General features: G+C 38.0%; 1 protein-coding gene across 2 annotated transcripts in view; it reads right to left on the reverse strand.

The window, feature by feature from the left end:
- LOC124619907 (sister chromatid cohesion protein PDS5 homolog B-B) overlaps positions 1-20,974 on the reverse strand; it is a 188,039-nt gene that overhangs the window by 117,068 nt on the left and 49,997 nt on the right. For both annotated transcript variants that reach the window (XM_047146541.1, XM_047146540.1), the window contains exon 10: positions 6,002-6,239. In XM_047146541.1, the coding sequence (XP_047002497.1) occupies positions 6,002-6,239 (238 nt within the window). The remainder of the gene's footprint in view (positions 1-6,001; positions 6,240-20,974) is intronic.

Below are 20,974 nucleotides of genomic sequence, written 5' to 3' on the forward strand. Positions count from 1 at the left end.
TAAAACTGAAAGAGCTGAAAGAAAAGTTCACAGTTCCACTCTCCAATAAACACAAATGCTTAATAGATGGTTATATGGTCACTTGATCACAATTAACTATGTAATCTCTTACTAAGTTCTTTTGTTACAGATAGTGACAGAAATGTTATGGGTAAATGAGGAACACACTGTGGTGACAAAAGTCATGGGATAGCAATATGCATGGATACAGATGGTAGTAGCACCGTGTAAATAACATACAAAAAGGCAGTGTATTGGCGGAGCTGTCATTTGTGCTCAGGTGACTCAACGTTTCCGATGTGATTATGGCTGCATTACAGAATTAACAGACTTCGAATGTGGAATGGTAATTGGAGCTAGAACTGTGGGATTTTCCATTTTGGAAATCATTATGAAATTCAATATTTCAAGATCAACAGGGTCAAGAGCGTGCCGAGAACACCAAATTTTAGGCAGTACCTCTCAATATGGACAACATAGTGCACTTAACGTCTGAGATCAGCAGTGTTTGCATACAGTTGTCAGTGCTAACTGACAAGCAACACTGTGTGAAATACTCACAGAAACCAATGTGGGACGTACAACGAATGTATCCATTACGACAGTGTGTCGAAATCTGGCATTACTGGGCTATGGCAGCAGACGATCAATGAGAGTGCCTTTGCTAACAGCACAATATCGCCATTAGCACTTCTCCTGGACTTGTGGTCATATCGGTTGGCCCCAAACAATTGGAAAACTGTGGCCTGGTCAGATGAGTCTTGATTTCAGTCAGTAAGAGATGGTCGCAGAGTCTGAGTGTGGTGCAGACCCCATGAAGCCATGGACTCAAGTTGTCAACAAGGCACTGTGTAAGCTGGTGGTGACCCCATAATGGGGTGAGTTGTGTTTGCATGGAATGGCCTGGGTCCTCTTGTTCAACTGAACCGATCATTGAATAGAATTGGTTATGTTCGGCTACTCAGAGATCATTTGCAGCCATTCATGGACTTCATTTTCGCAAACAAACACTAAATTTTTATGAATGACAATGGCCAGACACATTGAAGGGCCACAACTGTTGGCGTTTGGTTTGGAGAACATTCTAGACAATTCGAGTGAATGATTTGGCCACACATCAAACGTTTAGGTGGCATGATTGAGATGTCAGCTTGTGTAAAAAACCTGCACTGGCAACACTTTCATAATTATGGATGGCTGTGCAGGCAGCATGACTCAGTATTTCTGCAGGGGATTTCCAACAGCTAAAGTGCGCGTCATATATCTTGGCGGCCGAGTTTAGGTTCGTTCTGCACATCTGACGTCACAAAACACAGTCAGCCAATGAACAGAGAACGACGTTGCCAGATCTCGACAGCAGTGCAGAGCACGGATGAGTGTCTTCAGTTTTAGAAACGTTCAGTCATAAATAAAGTAATAGAACAAAAGCAATGTCTTGATACCAGACTTTCTTTTACAGAAAGTTTGGAAAAAGCATTATTTATACCAATTGCTTCATATTCTATTAATTAATTAAACCAAACAAGCAATAAGACTCCTAATTCAAGCAATAGCAAGGAAAGGTGTTTGTTTCAATCTCACGAACTGCTTTTCCGCAATAAAGAACAGCGGTAATTGTTTATTTCCTATTGTACTTTGACGAAGCGTGAGTAATTCATAGTCATACCAACAGTGTTTATAAGTAGTTGCGTGAGGTGTTAGAGTCCATATGGAGTTAAACTGTTCGATTAGCTGAGGTAGCGGAACGGTTAAGGTGTTGGGCTGCCAAGTGAAAGGTTATGAGTTCAAACCTTGTGCGGTGCTTAATATTTTCTTTATTTAAAAACAATATTGGAGTGCCTTACTTCACGAATTTTATTTGTTTGAATGAAATTTCTAGTGCTTTGCCTTTTCATTAACTTTTTCGCTGCTGCAGACACGTGCTCCCCGCATTCTGCGCTGTGCGCGATTTTGTCATCACTGCACTTCTCGCCTGTGCAGACACATGGTGTTCCCACTGCTTTGACACACTTATCATTCGATTTCACAAAAACTATTTGGCCAAAAAATTTGATTTTTACACGTCTTCTTGCCTGATACCTTCCCCCCATAAATGACTTAATTTTGTTTTGATGTGCAGCATTAAATGTAGTAAACCATTGCACGAAATTTTGAAGAATTTGCAGAGGTAAAAGTCCATAGCGTATACTTTCCGTGTGGTCGATTTTAGTTGCCACAATGTTGAGAATGAAATGTGTACAAGATACCTAAATTTCATATAATATTTACTGTATAACAATATCTCATTTAATTTAAGTACCACATAGGTGTCGTATGTAATATTGAAAAATATTCCGTCTTTCGCGACTGTAATAAAAGTTTTATATACACACGGCGCGTTTGGCTTTATTTTAAAGCACTTCCATCGATGAAAGGTATGGCACATACACAATGGTATTCATGTTCTATTTCTTGTTTTTGTTCCACAGTCGTAGTTTTACCAATGGTATTGAAATATATCCCTCTTCTGCAACTGTAATAAGCGACTTATTTAGACCAGACGCATTTCTCTCTTTTGAATCATCATAAGAGGACTGTATTTTGTGTCCTCCATTGCCAAGTCACCTTTCGTAGTTTTGTGCTGCGGTAGCACAATATTCAACGTTTTTTGTGTTGGCTCATCAGTGTTTTAGCAAATAAATGCTGTTTGTGTGTGCCACACACAAAATTATATTTGACATAGCTCCGAGCACTTCACTGACAGACGGTATATTCAAGTCCTAATGTTTTTGTAAGTCCACAGTTTTGTTTAATGTATTTTGTCTGCTTCCTTTTGATTGATTGAAGTGCTTTAAAATAAAGCCAAACGTGCCCAGTGTAAGTAAAACTTTTGTTACAGTCGCGAAAGGTGGAATATTTCTCAATATTACATACGACACTTATGTGGTACTTAAATTAAATGAAATATATAGGTATCTTGTCCACATTTCATTCTCAACATTGTGGCAACTAAAATCGACCATACGGAAAGTATACTCTACGGACTTTTACCTCTGCAAACTCTTCAAAATTTCGTGCAAAGTTTTACTATATTTAATACTGCATAAGAACTGCGTTGAACATCGAAACAAAATTAAGTCATTTATGGGGGGAAGGTATCAGTCAAGAAGATAGGTAAAAATCTAATTTTTGAGCCAAATAGTTTTTGTGGAATCGAATGATAAAGAGTGTCAAAGCAGTCGGAACACAATGTGTCTGCACAGGCGAGCAGTGCAGTGACAAAATCGCCCACAGCGCGGAATGCAGGGAGCACGTCTTTGTAGCAGCAAACGGGTTAATGCGGCCGTGGTGGCTTTACTTCATGAAATGCACGCTCCCCCCTACACGTAAGCTTGCGAACTATGCTATACTATGGCGCTGCTTCTATTGGCGCGTGCGTCGTGTGCAACTGGCAACGCAGCAATCTCCAGCGTCTGGGCGGGCATGCGCGAGCCGCCAAGATAAAAGATTTGAACTATAGTTGAGTCCATGTCACATCACTTTACTACATTACAATGGGCAAAAGGATATCAGACAATATTAGGAGGTATTTCACGACTTTTGTCGCCTCATGTACATAACTTTTGTCACCTCATGTACATACCAAATACCAAATGATCACTTACATTGACTCTGGGTATTAATATTTTTGTTTTCAGTGCTTTAACTGACAGGAAACAAATGCCAGTGAGACAGAGATTATCTGCTCATTTACTACAAAAGCAGTGCAGTAAGCAGGCAACTACAAACAATTCACACACCTCTAGCCACTACACCATACTATGTGGTGTGGTCCCCTTTGGTTTCTCCAGGCACTATGAAAAGGATTGAACTGCATGCACATTTGTGTGTGTGTGTGTGTGTGTGTGTGTGTGTGTATGTGTGTAGGGGGGGGGGGGGGGGGGTCAGTATCTTTATTTGTGAGCAATGTACAAACAAATTGTGTTCTATCCACATAACAATGATAATGAGAATTTATGAATGCAACAACAGCAAATAGAACTGTAGCTTCAGCAGAAAGATAGTGAAATACTTTTAAGTATCTATTGAAACACTCATTTCCTTATGCTACTTAGCATATGGCAATTTTTTTGTTGCTTATGGGTGACTGTAGGATCATTTCCTTTTTCAGGCAAAATACTGAACATTATAAATTCATGGATTGGATTTTCCTGGCAAAGAATCTGCTCTTAGGGAGAAGAAGAGTGACACAGACTACATGGAAGAACCACAATCCTTTTAGAAACTGTGAAACTTTGTCACCCATTGTCAACACTTGTGATGGCTCTGTTATCAACACAACAACAGACATTTCTACGCAATGTGCACATTCACTGTTGTCGCAGGTATGCAAATCTAAGACCAAAATATCACTAATAATTGAATGCACAAAAGTGTTATATAACAATTGGTTTTACAATGTGTGCGCATGGAAACAAAAATAGATTCCAACACTAATTTCCTATCAAAAACTATTTATTTTATGCAAATGTGAACCAGCTGCATTGTGTACACTAAAGGCCAATAAATTCAATTTAAAAAGTTTGATCAAATCACTGTTTTGACCTGGAGATGACCCGCTGGTCATTTTGGCCATGTTATGCCTATGTAACGCCACATGATTTATCCTACTTTAGCACGTTAAATTTGCATACAATGGAGCACAACAAGTCCAAAACCATTTGTCGAGTTACCAGATTAGGAGTTACATTACTTTCAGAAATGAAGAGAAAAAAGGTACTGAAAAGGAGGCATAAAAAATATTAATTGGTAAGGCCACAGTAAATGCAGTGCATATTTACAATGAACTTTGAAATAAAAATACATCCATTACCCAGTTCAAAAAAACTTCTCAAACCGCTAACATGTGATGTTAACAATGATCTCGATATACTACCCCAGCGCAACAGAAAATATTCCCCCACAAAGAGGATTTACTTAGGCAGGAAGACAAAGATGCTGTGTCATCAAGATCTGTGGCATAATTAGAAAGATGACACATAAATTTGCTTCTAGAATCTTCTTGGGTAAAATCTGATTTGAAACAGCGCTAAAACTGTGCATTTCGTAAACTGTATATAAAGTCTTTGAAATGTCCTGAGAGCCTGATAAACTGTAATGAGTTACATGCCACAGGTATTACATTCAACCAACAGTTCAACAGATCAAGTACAGTTCCACGGTGTATTGGCCCCTTACACTAATTTAACACATTTGTAAATGCCAATGTGAAACTACTGTGGCACCTTGAGGCCTTGTGGACTCATGGTTTATTTTGGTCTCACATGGCATTCAAATTGTGAAATAATACAAGTAAAATGGGCACAGATTGTGATTTTCCCAAACAAAGATTTGGCAGGTTCACGTGTGGAAATGTAATCAATAGTCATTTTGTAGTATTCTCCTCATAATTTGATTTCAAATCAGGAAAGCTACCACCACTGTCTTCCTTTGCAGAGTTTGGATGCATATCAAATCACCTACCCAGTTTCAGGCTGCCAGCCACTAGGTTTGCTTTTTAATACAGGCACAGCAGCCCTCATGTCAGAAACCCATAGTGAAAATTATCTCAAAAAGCAAGAAGCAGAGAACATCAAACAAATAAGAGCTTGTGCAATCCTCCTTGGACCAAAATCACAGATTTTATTTTCTTGAAAACAAATCCATGATGAAATTACAGTGTTTACCTGATTAAATTCGGGTCTTAACTGAAAACAGATCCCACTCATGTTGTATCCCTTCAGCAGCAATATACCTCAAACTGTTTCTGCAGCACACTGCAGAAGTCCTTACTTTTTGTTAAAATTATTTTCAATTTGCATGTCTTATTTCATATAACACTTTAGATTTAAGACATAAAATATCAACTGAACAATGGCATATCTCCCGAAGGTAAAGTCAGAACCAATTAGCTTTTCAAATCAAATAAAATCTGATAAAAGACTACAAATTCTACAGTTTAGTTGGATACAGTTTTATTTACCGTGGTGTCTGCACATTCCTTGCAGCTGATATCAGGACGGACAATGTTCTCCATAGCTGCAAGTAGTGCACCATCTCTAAGCAAATCAGAAGAGAATTTCGTGAGGAACTCTTGTGCCTTGACAGGCTCTGGAAGATACCGTGACAGCACAGCCACTTTAGTGACTATTTCACGATCCCGCTCCATCGACTGCGGCCGCCTGTGAAGTTCTAACCATTCTGCGACACTTCTTCGGACACTGTCAACAATATTGAATTCATCAGCATCTTTCAGATCAAATGTAAAAACTAAATGAATACATCATTTAAGAATGATATCCGTATATTGGTGTGAAAACTGGACTGCTCATGAAAATAATTATTGATAGTTCACTCCTCACCCTGAACGCCACAATAAAACAGTGGAAAGAAACTGATATAACAACTCTACATCACCAAATACAGCAATGCATTTTCTCCAAATAAGGCCCTTGAGCTTTGAGTCAATAGGAAATATCACATTATTTAATTTCTAGTTGATCTTAATAATTTTGCACATATGGTACGCACTTTTGTTGGGAGCAACTGCAAAGTTCTTCCTACTTTGCAGTTACACTACCACAGCTGACCATACCCAAAATCTGTGCTTCCTTTGTTTGCAAATCCTATGGCCTGTTCAGTGATAACTACATTTTATGCTTGTGCTTTACAGCACATACACCATCATATTAAATGGCAATAGGCAAATAAGATCATTGGATATAATATACAATTGTCTTTATCTTCGCACAGACTAGCTGAATAAAATATGCCAGAACCTGAAAAATTATTTCCTTCTTTCTTTTTTGCATCAAAATCTTTAAAATATATTCTTACTGATTTCTAAATATATTCATAAGTGCTTGTGCTTGCTGGAAGAAGTTTAATTTTTAATAATAATTTTAATAACTATGCATCAAATAATAATAATAATAATAAAGATTTTATTGTCTTTAGGCCATTACAGCAATTGACAACGTCAAATGAAGTTACAATTTATAATACAGTGTGATAAGGTATTGACTACTGAAATATTTTAGCTTATATTACAATAAATGTACAGTGGGTCATCTGTTCGATTACTGCATTTTACAGTTGAAGAATTCATTGATATCATAGAACGGGTGGGCAATAAACCATTCATGCAGTCTTTCTTTGAATGTATGTTCAGGAAGATCCTGTATGGCATGTGGCAGCTTATTAAATAGCTTGTGCCCTGTGACTTCATAGCTATTGATTGATTTTGATAGTCTGTGGTACGGTGTGTATACGTGTTTGATGCTTCTCGTGTTGTAACAATGTACATTTTCTCTACGTTTCACATCTTGTAGGTTCTTCTTCGTAAAGATTAAGACATTGTATATATAGAGGTTTATTACAGTCATAATTTCTTGTTTAGTAAATAAGGGTTTGCAGTGAGCCTTATGTGAAGAATTTGTAATTATCCTAATGGCTTTCTTCTGCAATAATAGGATGTCATGTATATGACTACAGTTACCCCACAAGATAATGCCATAGGATATTATACTCTGGAAAAATGCAAAATAAGATGATCTGATGTATGTTTCAGGTACACAATTTCTGAGTTGTCTTAATAAATAAATTACTCTAGATAGTTTACTACTAATATAGTTTACATGTTGGCCCCAGGATAACTTTTCGTCTAAATAAACTCCCAGGAATTTAACAGAACTAGGGTCATCAGATAGCGGCTTGTCTCTTAGAGTGAAGATTATCTGCTGAGTTTTAATTTCATTTAGCAGGAAACCATTTGCTCTGAACCAATATGCTGCATGAGTGAGTGTATTTTCAGCACAGGTTTTAAGATCATTAAGATTGTTACTGCTATGGAGAAAAGTCGTATCATCTGCATACAATACAGTGGTGGATCTAATAAACGAGGGGAGGTCATTGATCATTATCAGAAGCAGGAAGGGCCCCAGTACAGATCCCTGAGGCACACCTACTTTAACATTTTCATGTTTGACATTTCCTTACCAACACAAACTACCTGTTTACAGTTGTTGAGATAAGCTTTTAATAGTCTGAGACTGTTTTCTTTGATGCTGTAGAATTCTAGTTTCTCTAGTACTGGCATGTGCTCAACACAGTCGAAGGCCTTGCTTAGGTCACAGAATGAGACCTGAGCAAAGCCTCTGTTCTCAAAAACTTTGAGGATGTAACTGACTACCGTGTCGATTGCATCAATGGTCGACAGATTCTTCCTAAACCCGTATTGTGTAGCATTAATTATTCCTAGATTCTCAAAGTGAGATGATAATTGTTGGTACATGATGCATTCTATTACCTTGGAGAATGCGGGTACTATTGAAATAGGCCTGTAGCTAGATGGAGAGTCTTTATCTCCCTTTTTGTATACTGGGACGATCCTAGACAGTTTTAACTCATCAGGAAAATATCCCTCAAGTAAGCACTTGTTTATGCAATGGGTTAAGGGATAGAGAATGTGTCACACACTTTTTTTAGCAGGTTGGATGATATGCCATATATATCTAAGCTATCATATGATTTCAGTTGTTTTATGATCCCTTGTACATATCTAGGCAATACTTCGGAGAAGGTTACCATGCTTGTATTTAGTGACTGTCTACCCCAATTTTGGGAGAGTAACTCTGATGGACTAATGATTGGTTTGATAATTGCATCTCCTATTTCTTTCACTGAATTAAGAAAAAACTCATTGAGTGTTTGTGGTGGGATATTAATTTTGTCTTTTTTAGTATCTCTGGCAGCACTGTTAATTACTTTCCAAGCGGTTTTGCATTTATTGGTGGAATTATGTATGCTGTTGGCATTGTAGGTTTTTTTGGCTTGCAGGATGACTTTTTTGTATTCATTCCTGCATTCCACATAGGCTGATTTGGCGCAGTCAGACTTCATACTATTGTATATGTTGTACAGTAACAAAACTTGTTTCTTTAGATCTGTCAGCTGTTTAGTGTACCATATATTTTGTCTGTTTTGAGATCTGGATTTGTGGCTGCTGTCCATTATTTTGATTTTATTTATGGGAATACTATGGTTAAATAGGGTCAAGAATGCATTAAAAAATCTATCAAATATTATTTTGGCTGGCAGGTCATTACTTGATGTGTAATGTCCATCGATACTACAATGGCCAAACCAGTCTCTGTCAGCAAGGGAATTACGAAATGTGTTAATTTTATCCTCAGTTATGGGTCTGGTAATCACAACTGTTGGGACAGGTCTGTTTGCATTGCTCCTATTGAGGGGAATTTTACTTGCATAATTTAGAGATACAGAGTCATGGTCAAAGAATGGGAACACTACAACTTTGCATGTGTTTTCAGTGGTCTTGAAGTTTACAAAGATGTTATCTAAACATGCTTTGTTTCTTGTGGGCCTGTTATTAACATGATGTAAATTGTATTGTCTTAGTAACTTTTCCAGATCTGCAACATTACCCTTACATTTAGTAACATCAAAATTGGCATTCAAATCTCCTCCTATTGCAATATCATAATGTAGCCATTTAATATTACTTAATTCACTCAATAGCATGTCCATTTTTTCTAAAAATATGTTAATGCTTCCCTTTGGTGATCTGTACATGGATACTACTATTAGCTTATGACTATTAATGATTATACCCGTAACTTCAAAGTGCTGTTCATCACACAAGGAATTTAGGTCTAGTTTGGTTATTGTACAATTGAGTGACTGGTTGGAATAAATTGCCACATCACCTCTAATGTGCTCTTTCCTACAGTAGCTATTTACTATACTAAAATTGTCAAATTTGGCAACTGCAAGTTCATTCTCATTAGCCCAGTGTTCACTCAGACAAAAAAATCAAACTGGTTATCAAGACCAAACTCATTTATGATAAATTCTTTATCTTTCAGTCCTTGAATGTTAAGGTAACATATTTTAAGATCCATGCTCTTATTGCTTACACACTGAACACTATGGTGATTGGTTTTCAAATGTTTTTCAGAGCTTATCTTTTGGATTTCTGCCTCTTGTTGCCTTTTACTAAAAAATTGTTCACTTGGAGTGGTAGCACATCTACTGTTGTATACCTACTCTTCCCTCCTTGTGATGATATTGTAGATGAAGCTGCTACTAGAGGAATTGATGGAACTGCTGTTATGGTGTCTGGAGGCACTGTTGTGGCGTCTGGTGACTGAGGAGATAAGGTGGTTGCTTCTTCTTCTGCTGCTGTTGAATCTTGCTGGTGAAGTGTGATAGGTACTGCTGCTGCTGCTGCTGTAGGCACTGTGGCAACTGGTGACAGTGGAGATTTGGATGCTGCTTCACCTTCTGCTGCTGTTGAATCCTGTAGATGAAGTGTGGTAGGTACTGCTGCTGCAGCATTTGTTATGTGTGTAGGTACAATTGCTGCTTCCACCTCTACTTCTACTGCTGCAATAGAAGTAACCATTTCTTCAGGCTCTGCATGCGTCAAGCAAGGAACTGGAAGAGCAGCAATTACTTCTTGGTTGTCAGATGCTTTCAGTATCATGCTGATGTTTTGGCACAGAATTTTCTTGCCTCTGTTATTAAGGTGCATGCCATGTCTCGTGTAACAGTCTCTTTGCAAGGAGTCCATACTTATAAAATATGCATTTTGGTAGGCCCTGCAAATCTTTGAGTATTGCCTGTTTGCTTTTATGATTTCCACGTTCACACATGACCATTCCAAAAGGTCATGCCTATGTGGAATTCCGACTACAAAAACTGATTTCTCTCCTGTTGAATTTAGTATTGCCTTAAGGTTTCGTGTTGCACTGTGGAGGTCGCTTTTATATACATTATTGGCTCCAGCTGTGACGACAATATGACGATCATTTTTAGTTTCTATGTTTCTAACGAGTTCTTGGATGGGTGCACCTGGTTTGACAATACTAGTTGCTTGTATACAATGACTGTAACGTAGTATTTTTCCGATCTCAAGTCCATGGCTATCAGAGAATATTTTCACTTTGAGTTTGTCTTCACGTTTATTGCGGAAGTTTCTTCTCATGTGCTTGTCACTATATAGATTCGGAGTGTTGTTGTCATCACAGTTTTCCATGGATTCCTCATTTATATCTGAATCTACTGCATGAAAACGGTTTTTTGTTACCACAGTAATTCTACAGTCACTGGGTTTCACACGACCAACCCTTTTTGGCTTAGTAAACATACGTTGCCTTGTTATTTCTGCCTTTAGGCCTATATCCACTTCAGAGCACTCGTTTATTGTAGGTAGAACACTGAAACTGCCTTTATTGCTGCGGTTCGTTCCATTCGTTGTATTTATCACCTTTTCGCTTCTTTCTTCCGTGATCATGCTAGTCCTGTGCTCCCAGTTCCGTGTTTTACTTGCTTTGGCGATCGGGATATTACGCGCCTTTTTCAGTTCGGCATTTTCATTTTCTAAATGCGCAATGTCCCGCCTTAGTACATCTACAATTAATTGCAGGCTTGATACACGTTCATTTAGCTTCACTATTTCACTGTTATAATTTATGTATGTTCCGTTTTTCACTACACAACTATAACTTTTGTTCACTTTCTCACTACAAACAACTGTACCGGACGCCATGTTCAAGAGGAGTTGAAAGCACAGTTATAACAGATCATCAGCTAACTGTAATCACTTTTAATTGTATTCTTGTACAAATGACCCGTAGTTTTATGGTATATATTTATCCTACTTAATCCTAAAGTCGATTTAACATGTTTTAGAAACTTTCAACAATAAATGCAAGAAGCAACACTAGCTCTTTCTTGGCTTTGGTTTGTTTTTTCACCATACACATCTATGGTCACTAACTCTTTGATTTGCTTACAAATAATTCGTGATCATCTGTAAGTGTGCATTCAAATCTGGCACTTCACACCTTGAATATGGATACCCATTTATTCTTTTGCTGTTTAGCAGTTCTGATAAGAGCCATTAGCCATACTGATATGACATGATACAATTCATAAGTGAAATTTTGTAGGTATTACGTTACTTCTTGTATGACTGATTGTACTATATGCATTTCTGGTTGTTTCATGCATTGTTTGCTGTACACGAACACTGAGATGATGGCTATTAACTAAAAGCAGCGGTGATAATCGAGGACTTACAGTCAGTTACATTTCATGGATTTCATAAAATATAGCATTTCAGTCCATTATTGTATCACTTCCCCGGGGAATTTATGTCTATTTCATTCCTTCACACTACTCAAAAATTGATCAGCTTGTCTCTGACATTAACTGACATCTCCGTCACTTTTTCTGTATTATAAAATGCAGGTACTTGAAACAATCTTTTTCAGTTGCTGCCCACCCAGTGTCATGCTCTCTATAGGCCTTTCAGTCATTCTTCTTTTACCCACCAGCTTACTCTTCTTTACATTAAACTTTTAAAATATCCACTTGCATAACTTCTTCCTGAACATCTAACTGCTTCCATACTTCATCTCATTGTCCCCACACACAACAAATCAGTAAACAACATTTTTTGGGATAATATTTATCAAAACACAAACAATTATGTATGCTACATTTCTCAATGTTCTGTGACAGCTTGTAAATTTATCTACAAATTACATCACTATAGACATGCCAGCGACTTTCGTCTCATAACTGTTAGGAATAAGGTAACTTCAAGCCCACTGCATTGGAGAAGGTTCACTGGACATGGGCATTCTATTCTGAAGACAGTTCATCTCTGGACAGGTCAATGTGATGGTGGTGTTTGCAATTATGTGTTAGTTGTTAAGTATCTGACATTCTGTGGTAACATCCAGTATGATCGTCAATGAAAACTGACCCCGTTCGTAATTGCAATGCTGTTGTGATGATCAAGGGTTGTCCAATTAAGGAATCTTTTAGAACATTCTCATATTTACCAAACGACAACATCACTACCAAATCATCACTGTCTGCATACGAACAACCACATAGAGAGCCTTTAGACTCTACAGCTGCGCCAGTCATAAATAGTTTCTAATTACAGATCAGTTGTAAATTATTATCTTTTCTTAGTCATTGTCACCTGGGATACAATACCATTTCCTATTGCTAACTGCTTCAGAGCTTTACAATCTAAAATCAGTAAAGTGCAAAACGAGAGAGAGAGAGAGAGAGACATATATTTTTTTACTGAATTTCAATTGCATAAATAATCATATGTTATGGGCATACTCTGTGTCCTGGGTACTGCTTGGTGTGCAGTATTTCAGCACTGACAAGGGAACCTCCCCATCACACCCCCCCTCAGATTTAGTTAGAAGTTGGCACAGTGGATAGGCCTTGAAAAACTGAACACAGATCAATCGAGAAAACAGGAAGAAGTTATGTGGACTATGAAAAAGCAAGCAAAATATACAAACTGAGTAGTCCATGTGCAAAATAGGCAACATCAAGGATAATGTGAGCCCAGGAGCGCCGTGGCCTTTGGTTAGCGTGAGCAGCTGCGGAACGAGAGGTCCTTGGTTCAAGTCTTCCCTCGAGTGAAAATTTTACTTTCTTTATTTTTGCAAAGTTATGATCTGTCCGTTCGTTCATTGACGTCTGTGTTCACTGTAATAAGTCTAGTGTCTGTGTTTTGCGACCGCACCACAAAACCGTGCGATTTATAGACGAAAGGACGTGCCTCTCCAATGGGAACCAAAAACATTTGATCGCAAGGTCATAGGTCAACTGATTCCTCCACAGGAAAACACGTCTGATATATTCTGTACAACACCGGTGACGGCATGTGCGTCACATGACAGGAATATGTTGTCGACCCACCTAACTTGTACACTTGACGAATGGGTAAAAAGATTCTTCTACCTTGCCCGATTTAGATTTTCTTGTGGATGTGATAATCACTCCCAAAAAAGTGATGAAAACATAAGAGTTTGTCAAATAAACTGCAACAAATGAACAGTCGCACAGTTTTCCCTGTGCTCTGTCAAAACATGTTTTTAATGTTTTCAAATTTTTCCTTGTGTAGACCGTCAAAACCTGCACATGTCCAAGAAAATCTGAACATGTCCTCGAATTGTGGAGAGCGAAGTTGATTACATAAAAAATTAAACTTTTCACTCGAGGGAAGACTTGAACCAAGGATCTCTCGTTCCGCAGCTGCTCACGCTAACCACGGGACCATGGCGCTCCTGACCTCAAATTATCTTTGATGTTACCTATCTTGCACATGGACTTCCAAGTTTGTATATTTTGCTTATTTTTTTCATAGTTCCACACAACTTCTTCCTGTTTTCTCGATTGATGTGTGTTCAGTTTTTCAAGGCCTATCCACTGTGCCAACTTATAACTAAATCTGAGGGGGGTGCGATGGGGAGGTTGCCTTGTGAGTAGGCTTTTGTTATTGAAAATGTATAAAATGTAATTCATTGAGTGATCTGATATTTTTTGTAATGCCAAGTTTTTATTTGTAGTGACAATTAATTAATTTTTGTGTGTCAATATCCTCATTTAGTAATAAAATGTACAGCTTGTCAGTACACAATTATTTCGAAAGTTACTAGTTAATGTGTGTGGATGCAACTTCAGGATTTTAATACCAGCAAGGGATATTTTGTTATAACTGCACATTGCACAAATTGTGAAATTTGTAGTGCACTCACAAGTTTGAATATCAAGACTAACACCGAATCCCAAGCTCAAGCACAGCTAATGTAGTGGGCACACTGCAAGCATCCCATGTCCTCTCAAGGACAACCCTCACATGTTAAAAATCACTTTGCTAATGCATGGAGCTGCAGTTTTTGTGGGTTTCTTACTATGCTAGCGAAACGTTGTCCAATAAATATGTCAAAGATTTTGTCCAATACTGAGATCAACAAGCTTTCCTATGAACTATTTGAAGACTCTGGTGCAGGAGGAGATTTTTTGAAAGCATATACAGTAATACTGCTTCTGAATCAGACTCAGGAATGAATACATTATTCCACTGTTCCATCATTCTACGCCATTTTGCTTGAGAAACCTGCTATGTGAATTAAACTTTCATAATGTTTTGAGGTGGGATTCCACCTCCACCAATGCTAACATATTTCCTATTAATCAAGGTAGTGCTTCAAATGTAGTGCCATCTTTGGAGCCACCACATGAAAAAAGATGTATTAGTCTCAAAAAATCTGCTGATGCGTAATTAGGATGGAGCCCCATTAGACAAGTAACCATCATTTCCTGAATTTAAGGAAGGAAAAACGTGTGGAAGAAGTGGACGACAGCACCGGTCCTTTTAATATGTATTTGTATTTTTTCATTTTTTTCTGAATCAATGAAAGCACACCAAGGTAGAAACTAACAGGTAAAATCCATTGCAAATAAAATGAGAAGATCAAACAACATGAAATCTGCCAACATGTGAAGCATATGGATTGTGGTCATGTATTTGTTCTTTGCTGTTATACTGCATATATGTCTAGTAAAGAAAAATAGACTGTGAGATTAAAACAGTCTACAAATAGCTTTGTGTGTGCACCATTTCCAGGCTAGGATTCTTCACGATTCCTCTCATCTGAACATAAATGACAATGTCTTATCCATTCCAAGAAATGATGATGGTCATGATCCCGTGCATAATATCAGACCTTTCCTGAATCATTAGCTTTCACAGAATCATTTTCACAAGAGGAAAAACCCTACCACCATTGATGAAGGTGTGTGTGTGTGTGTGTGTGTGTGTGTGTGTGTGTGTGTGTGTGTGTGTGTGTGGAATCAGGGGAAGAGTTGTTTTCTGTGTCTATATAAAAAATAAACCTAACAAATATGGTATCGTACTGTTAACCTTGTGTGATTCAAAGTCAGGAATGTTTTGTGTGCTGAAGTTTATGCAGGAAAAAGGTGGGAAGACAATTCAGTCACTGCCCCTTTTTAGAGACTTCTTTCTGGACACCTCAATGAGGGATATTCCATTTACATGGACAGATATCACAGTTCACCAGCTGTTATTGACTTTCTATGGAAATGTGCATGCCTAATCATAAAGGACTTCCTAAACAAGATGTATTCAACAAAAAGCTAAAGAAAGGTGACTGTATATTTATAAGGAGGATACATCCGTTGTGCCTGAAGTGGCGGAGGTGGGGGGGGGGGGGGGGGGCCACAAGAGAGATTCTGTGTGTGGTGTGTGTCAAGTCTTCGCAAGATGAAAAAACAGAAGCCGAGATTTGTATCAGCATAGGGATCACTAAGAACATAAAACCTCATGCCATTCTGGACTACAAACTCAACACTACTGGTGCAAACAGGAATGACCAACTTATACCTTACTACCTTTCAAAAGACTCCAAATGGAATGGCGTACTGAAAAACATGAAATAATCAGTACAAAGGCTGCCAGTGGCAAATCATTTTCTGCAATTAGATGAGGAAATTGCAAACAAAGGGGGTATATATCAACATACTGCTATTCCCCAAAATGTGTGTAGCAACATACTTCTAGGAATGCATTTTGCTGACAGAATTCCTTTCACAGAAAAGAAGATGCATACCACCATTCTGCAAAGTTTGCACAGAAAAAGCAAAACTGTCCAGTGTAATGTCTTCAAGAAAAAAACGGTATGGTGGTACCCTGTCTGTAAAGTTCTACTGTGCATGCCAGACTGTTTCAAACTGTACCACAAAAAGACAAACTATTGTTAATTGTAGTAATACGAATCTACACAGATTATTTCACTAAATAGATATTGAACTTTAAATAAAATTTGTGTGCTAAATTTGTAATAAATATGCTTTATTTTGTAATTAGATGAAATAAGAACCTTCCTAAATTAAAAAAAAAGTATCCATTTTTGTACATAAGTTTATAAGAATGAAATGGTGGGTGCTTAAGGAGATGCCAAATATGCCCCTGTGATAATATCAGGTGTTAAGTTCAATAACCTACTAGTTGAGACAATGTAATGTGTCCTTAATGCAGTGGCAACTGGATTATTATTGAAACATGCACACACTGCTGGATTATTATTCAAATGCCGTAATACAAAATTGGGGTGGGCACCTGAAACCAAATTGACACCTAACATGACCTGAATGACTAACATTGTTTTATTAATGAATTACAAGTTTAGCATTAGAAAATTTAGGGCTGGGTTACTGTAATTTACAACAGAATTTATACATATTCATCACCTCTAAAGTTTATTTCAGAACCAATGCCTTGTTTCTGATTGAATCAATCACACTATCACAGCATCTAGTGATTTACCAATTGGAACAAAAGGTAGTATAGTGCACGTATGTACTGTAAAATTGTTGTCTCAAGCCAAGCCCATTTCAGTAGACACACATTACCACTTAGAAGTGGTTGGAAGAAATTGCAAAATGATAGATATGCATAATCAGAATCAGAATCTTTATTTGCCTTTCAGTATTTTCATACAATTGTCTTCAAAGCTTACAGGGGAGTCAAGTTGTATACAAAAATCAATTATACGCATGGCCACATAAAATAACTATTTTACAAAGTAAAAGATATTCTTAATTACTTAGGAAAACCACGTATCATAATGATTACTTTCCAGAAATTCTTGAACTGAACAGAATTCATTGTACTTTGACAAAGTTTGTGTACTACGCTCATACACATTTAGTGGTCTGTAGGATGCGAGGATGGTAACTTGTTCGAAATTCTGGACTACAGCCAAGTCTTTACGCAAATCCATCCACTGACTGTGTCTGGTTCTGTGTACACACATTATGACATCTCATGACAAATTTTCCCCGATTTTTTCTCTAGCACGCATTAAACAGTTATATATGTACAGGCTAGGCACTGTCACTATTATGCGACATTTAAAGAAATTTCTGCAGCATCTTTGAGAGGTAATTCTAGCACATACCTGATTGCTTTCTTCTGAAAAGACGTATAGCTCCTGTGGAATTACCCAAAGCAATATTCCATACTGCACATGGGAATGGAAGAAATCAAAGTATGAGTGGAGTGACACCTGTCTCCTGATACTGTTCTTCAATTTATACAATAAAATAGTATATGAGCTAGTTTAATGTGAAAACAATTTGTGTATCCTTCCCTAAAGTTTCCAGTCCATGATCAGTGTAATAAATTACACTGTTTTGATTTTATTATATTGAGATTACAAATTATTTCTTCTGTTTTTGTCCCCTTAATGCCAGCTGCTAGTCTTCTTCGTCATTTCTCTGTTATCTAGCAAAACTTGTAAATTACCACCTGCAGTTATTATTGTCACATCATCAGCATATAGCACATTCTTTCACGGTATATAATTTGAAAAGTCAGTAATGTACACATGGAATCGGGAAGGGCATAAAGCCACCAACTACCACTGACACTGGCAAAACCCATACGACGACACCCACCGTGTAGAATAATGTGAAAAGACGAGGAGGAGGAGGAGTAAGAAGAAGAAAATTAATGTACAAAAAATAGGAAAGGTCCAAAAACCTTTGTTCTTCCTCCTTTTAATGGGAGTATTGCTGATATCTGCTTATATAAGCTGTAACCTATTGCCTAAATAATATTTGGATAAACAGAATGATTTTTCTGCAATGCTATAGTAGCCTAACTTTTTAAACACTATGTCACGAGGCACTGAGTCAAATGCTTTGGTTAAATCAATGTTTTCCATACACAGGCAGTCTTCTTTCATACCCTTCCTTACAAACATTATTCACCAAAACTTCAATTGTGTGCAGAGTTGATAGCTGCAACCAGAATGGGACAACTGCTCATCTGAAATTTTGTTGCTTTCGATACAGCTATACATCTGGTTAGGTGTCCAATTTTCTATTATCTTGGATATGATTGCTACCATTGAAATTGTTTGGAAGTTGCATTGCCAATGTTTCAAACAATTTGAGAAAGTTTCTTCATCTACTACTAAGACAGTGAGAGAAGTGTTATTTTGATTTCTCTTGCTACACACTTTATAATGCATTACAGAGTCCAAAACAGTCTCCTATTTTGGAATTGGTTAGTTTGCTTATCAATTTATAAATATATTTAAAGTGATTAGAGTCCAAGTAAATTTCTCACTTCTTATCTGTTTCCATGTGTGAATAAGTTTTTGCATGTGTGAGCAAGGCTTCTGCATCTAAGGCAGAACTGTAGGGCGTGGCTGGCACTATTTACAAAATATTTTTTAAAACCAAGAATTAATAGCACTTATGTTAAGTACTGATGACTGAAAGTTTCAGTAACTATGCAAGCTATTTACCACTTACGACACGCTTTATTAAAGAGAGAATTTGTAATAAGAGAATCTATGCTTAAATCTATGCTTAAGCTGGCAACAATAACCTGTAACCATCAAGACTGACGTTCAGCAACAGAAAAAGAATAAAATTGTGTTAAGTGAAGCCAAGACCTATGTTTCATGTCCACTCTAACATAACTTCTTTTCTCATATTAAAGCACTCTGCAGTACATAATGGATTCTGCAACAATAACAACACTCCAGCTATGTGTAATAAGCAAACTAACAAGAAATTAATCAGAGAAGGAAAGTTGCTACTCACCATATAGCGGAGATGCCGAGTCACGATAGGCACAATAAAAAGATTAACACAATCATAGCTTTCGGCCATTAAAGCCTTTGACAGCGACACACACACACACACACACACACACACACACACACACACACAAACGCAACTTGCACACACACAAACGCAACTTGCACACACATCTGCAGTCTCCAGTTTCAGAGAGCTGAAACTATGCTGCGAGCAGCAGCACCACCAGCACATGATGGGAGTGGCGACCGGATGGGGGTGGCGACCGGGTGGGGGTAAGGAGGAGGCTGGGGCGGGGAGGGGGATGGATAGTATGGTGGGAATGGCAGACAGTGAATTGTTGCAGTTTAGACGGAGGGCAGGAGAGAAGGTGCGGACGGGGAGGGGGGCGGGGGAGGGAGGGGGGGGGGGGGGGGGGTAAGTAGCAGAAAGGAGAGAAATAAAAATTAAAAGACTGGGTTTGCGGTGAAATTACAGCTGTGTAGTGCTGGAATGGGTACAGGGAGGGGGCTGGATGGGTGAGGACAGTGACTAACGAAGGTTGAGGCCAGGAGGGTTACAGGAACGTAGGATGTATTGCAGGGAAATTTCCCACCAGCGCAATTCAGTAAAGCTGGTGTCGGTGGGAAGGACCCGTATGGCACATGCTGTGAAGCAGTCATTGAGATGAGGGGTATCATGTTTGGCAGCGTGTTCAGCAACAGGGTGGTCCACTTATTTTTTGGCCACAGTTTGTCGGTGGCCATTCATGCGGACAGACAGCTTGTTGGTTTTCATGCCTACATAGAATGCAGCACAGTGGTTCCAGCTTAGCTTGTAAATCACATGACTTAATACATTTACTGCAAAAGAATTATAGCACACATGTGCATGTACATCAAATATCTTGGAAATATAAGTAGGAAAAAGTGCTCACCCGCAAAAATCATCATCAAAGCTGAAGGATGAAATACCTGAAGCCACCATATAAGAATCTGAATCCTCATAGAATAAGTTATCCTCTGTACCATCCAGTTCATTATTGATTTCACCCTTCTTAAATGATTTAATCACTGTTTCGATTTTTCTAGTATCCCATGAAGCTTTGAAACACTCACAAACTTGAGAAATGCATGGTCTCTTTCTCCTTCCTCACAGTGTAGTTTCAAAATCTGTAGACTGCATCCATCTGTTCCACTCCTCCTCTGTAAGTCCTTTGAATGGTCTATTGACACATACATCTAATGGTTGAAGTAAACTAGTTAGCCCTTCTGGAATTACAGCTAACAGAGTCTTCAATTCATTCGGCAAATTTTTAAAGTCTGTGACAAAGATGCCATACTATTGGGGCAGGCTTCTTCAGTAGGCCTCCAGGTCACCTACACCAAATTTTATCCATCTACAATCTCATTCCTCCTCCATTCATCTGGTCTTTATTATAATCGTGGACAAATTCTCCTTTCGGCAATTATTCCTTAGGAAGCAACTTTCTTTTAAA

The sequence above is a fragment of the Schistocerca americana genome, chromosome 6, assembly GCF_021461395.2.
Source record: "Schistocerca americana isolate TAMUIC-IGC-003095 chromosome 6, iqSchAmer2.1, whole genome shotgun sequence".
NCBI lineage: Eukaryota > Metazoa > Arthropoda > Insecta > Orthoptera > Acrididae > Schistocerca > Schistocerca americana.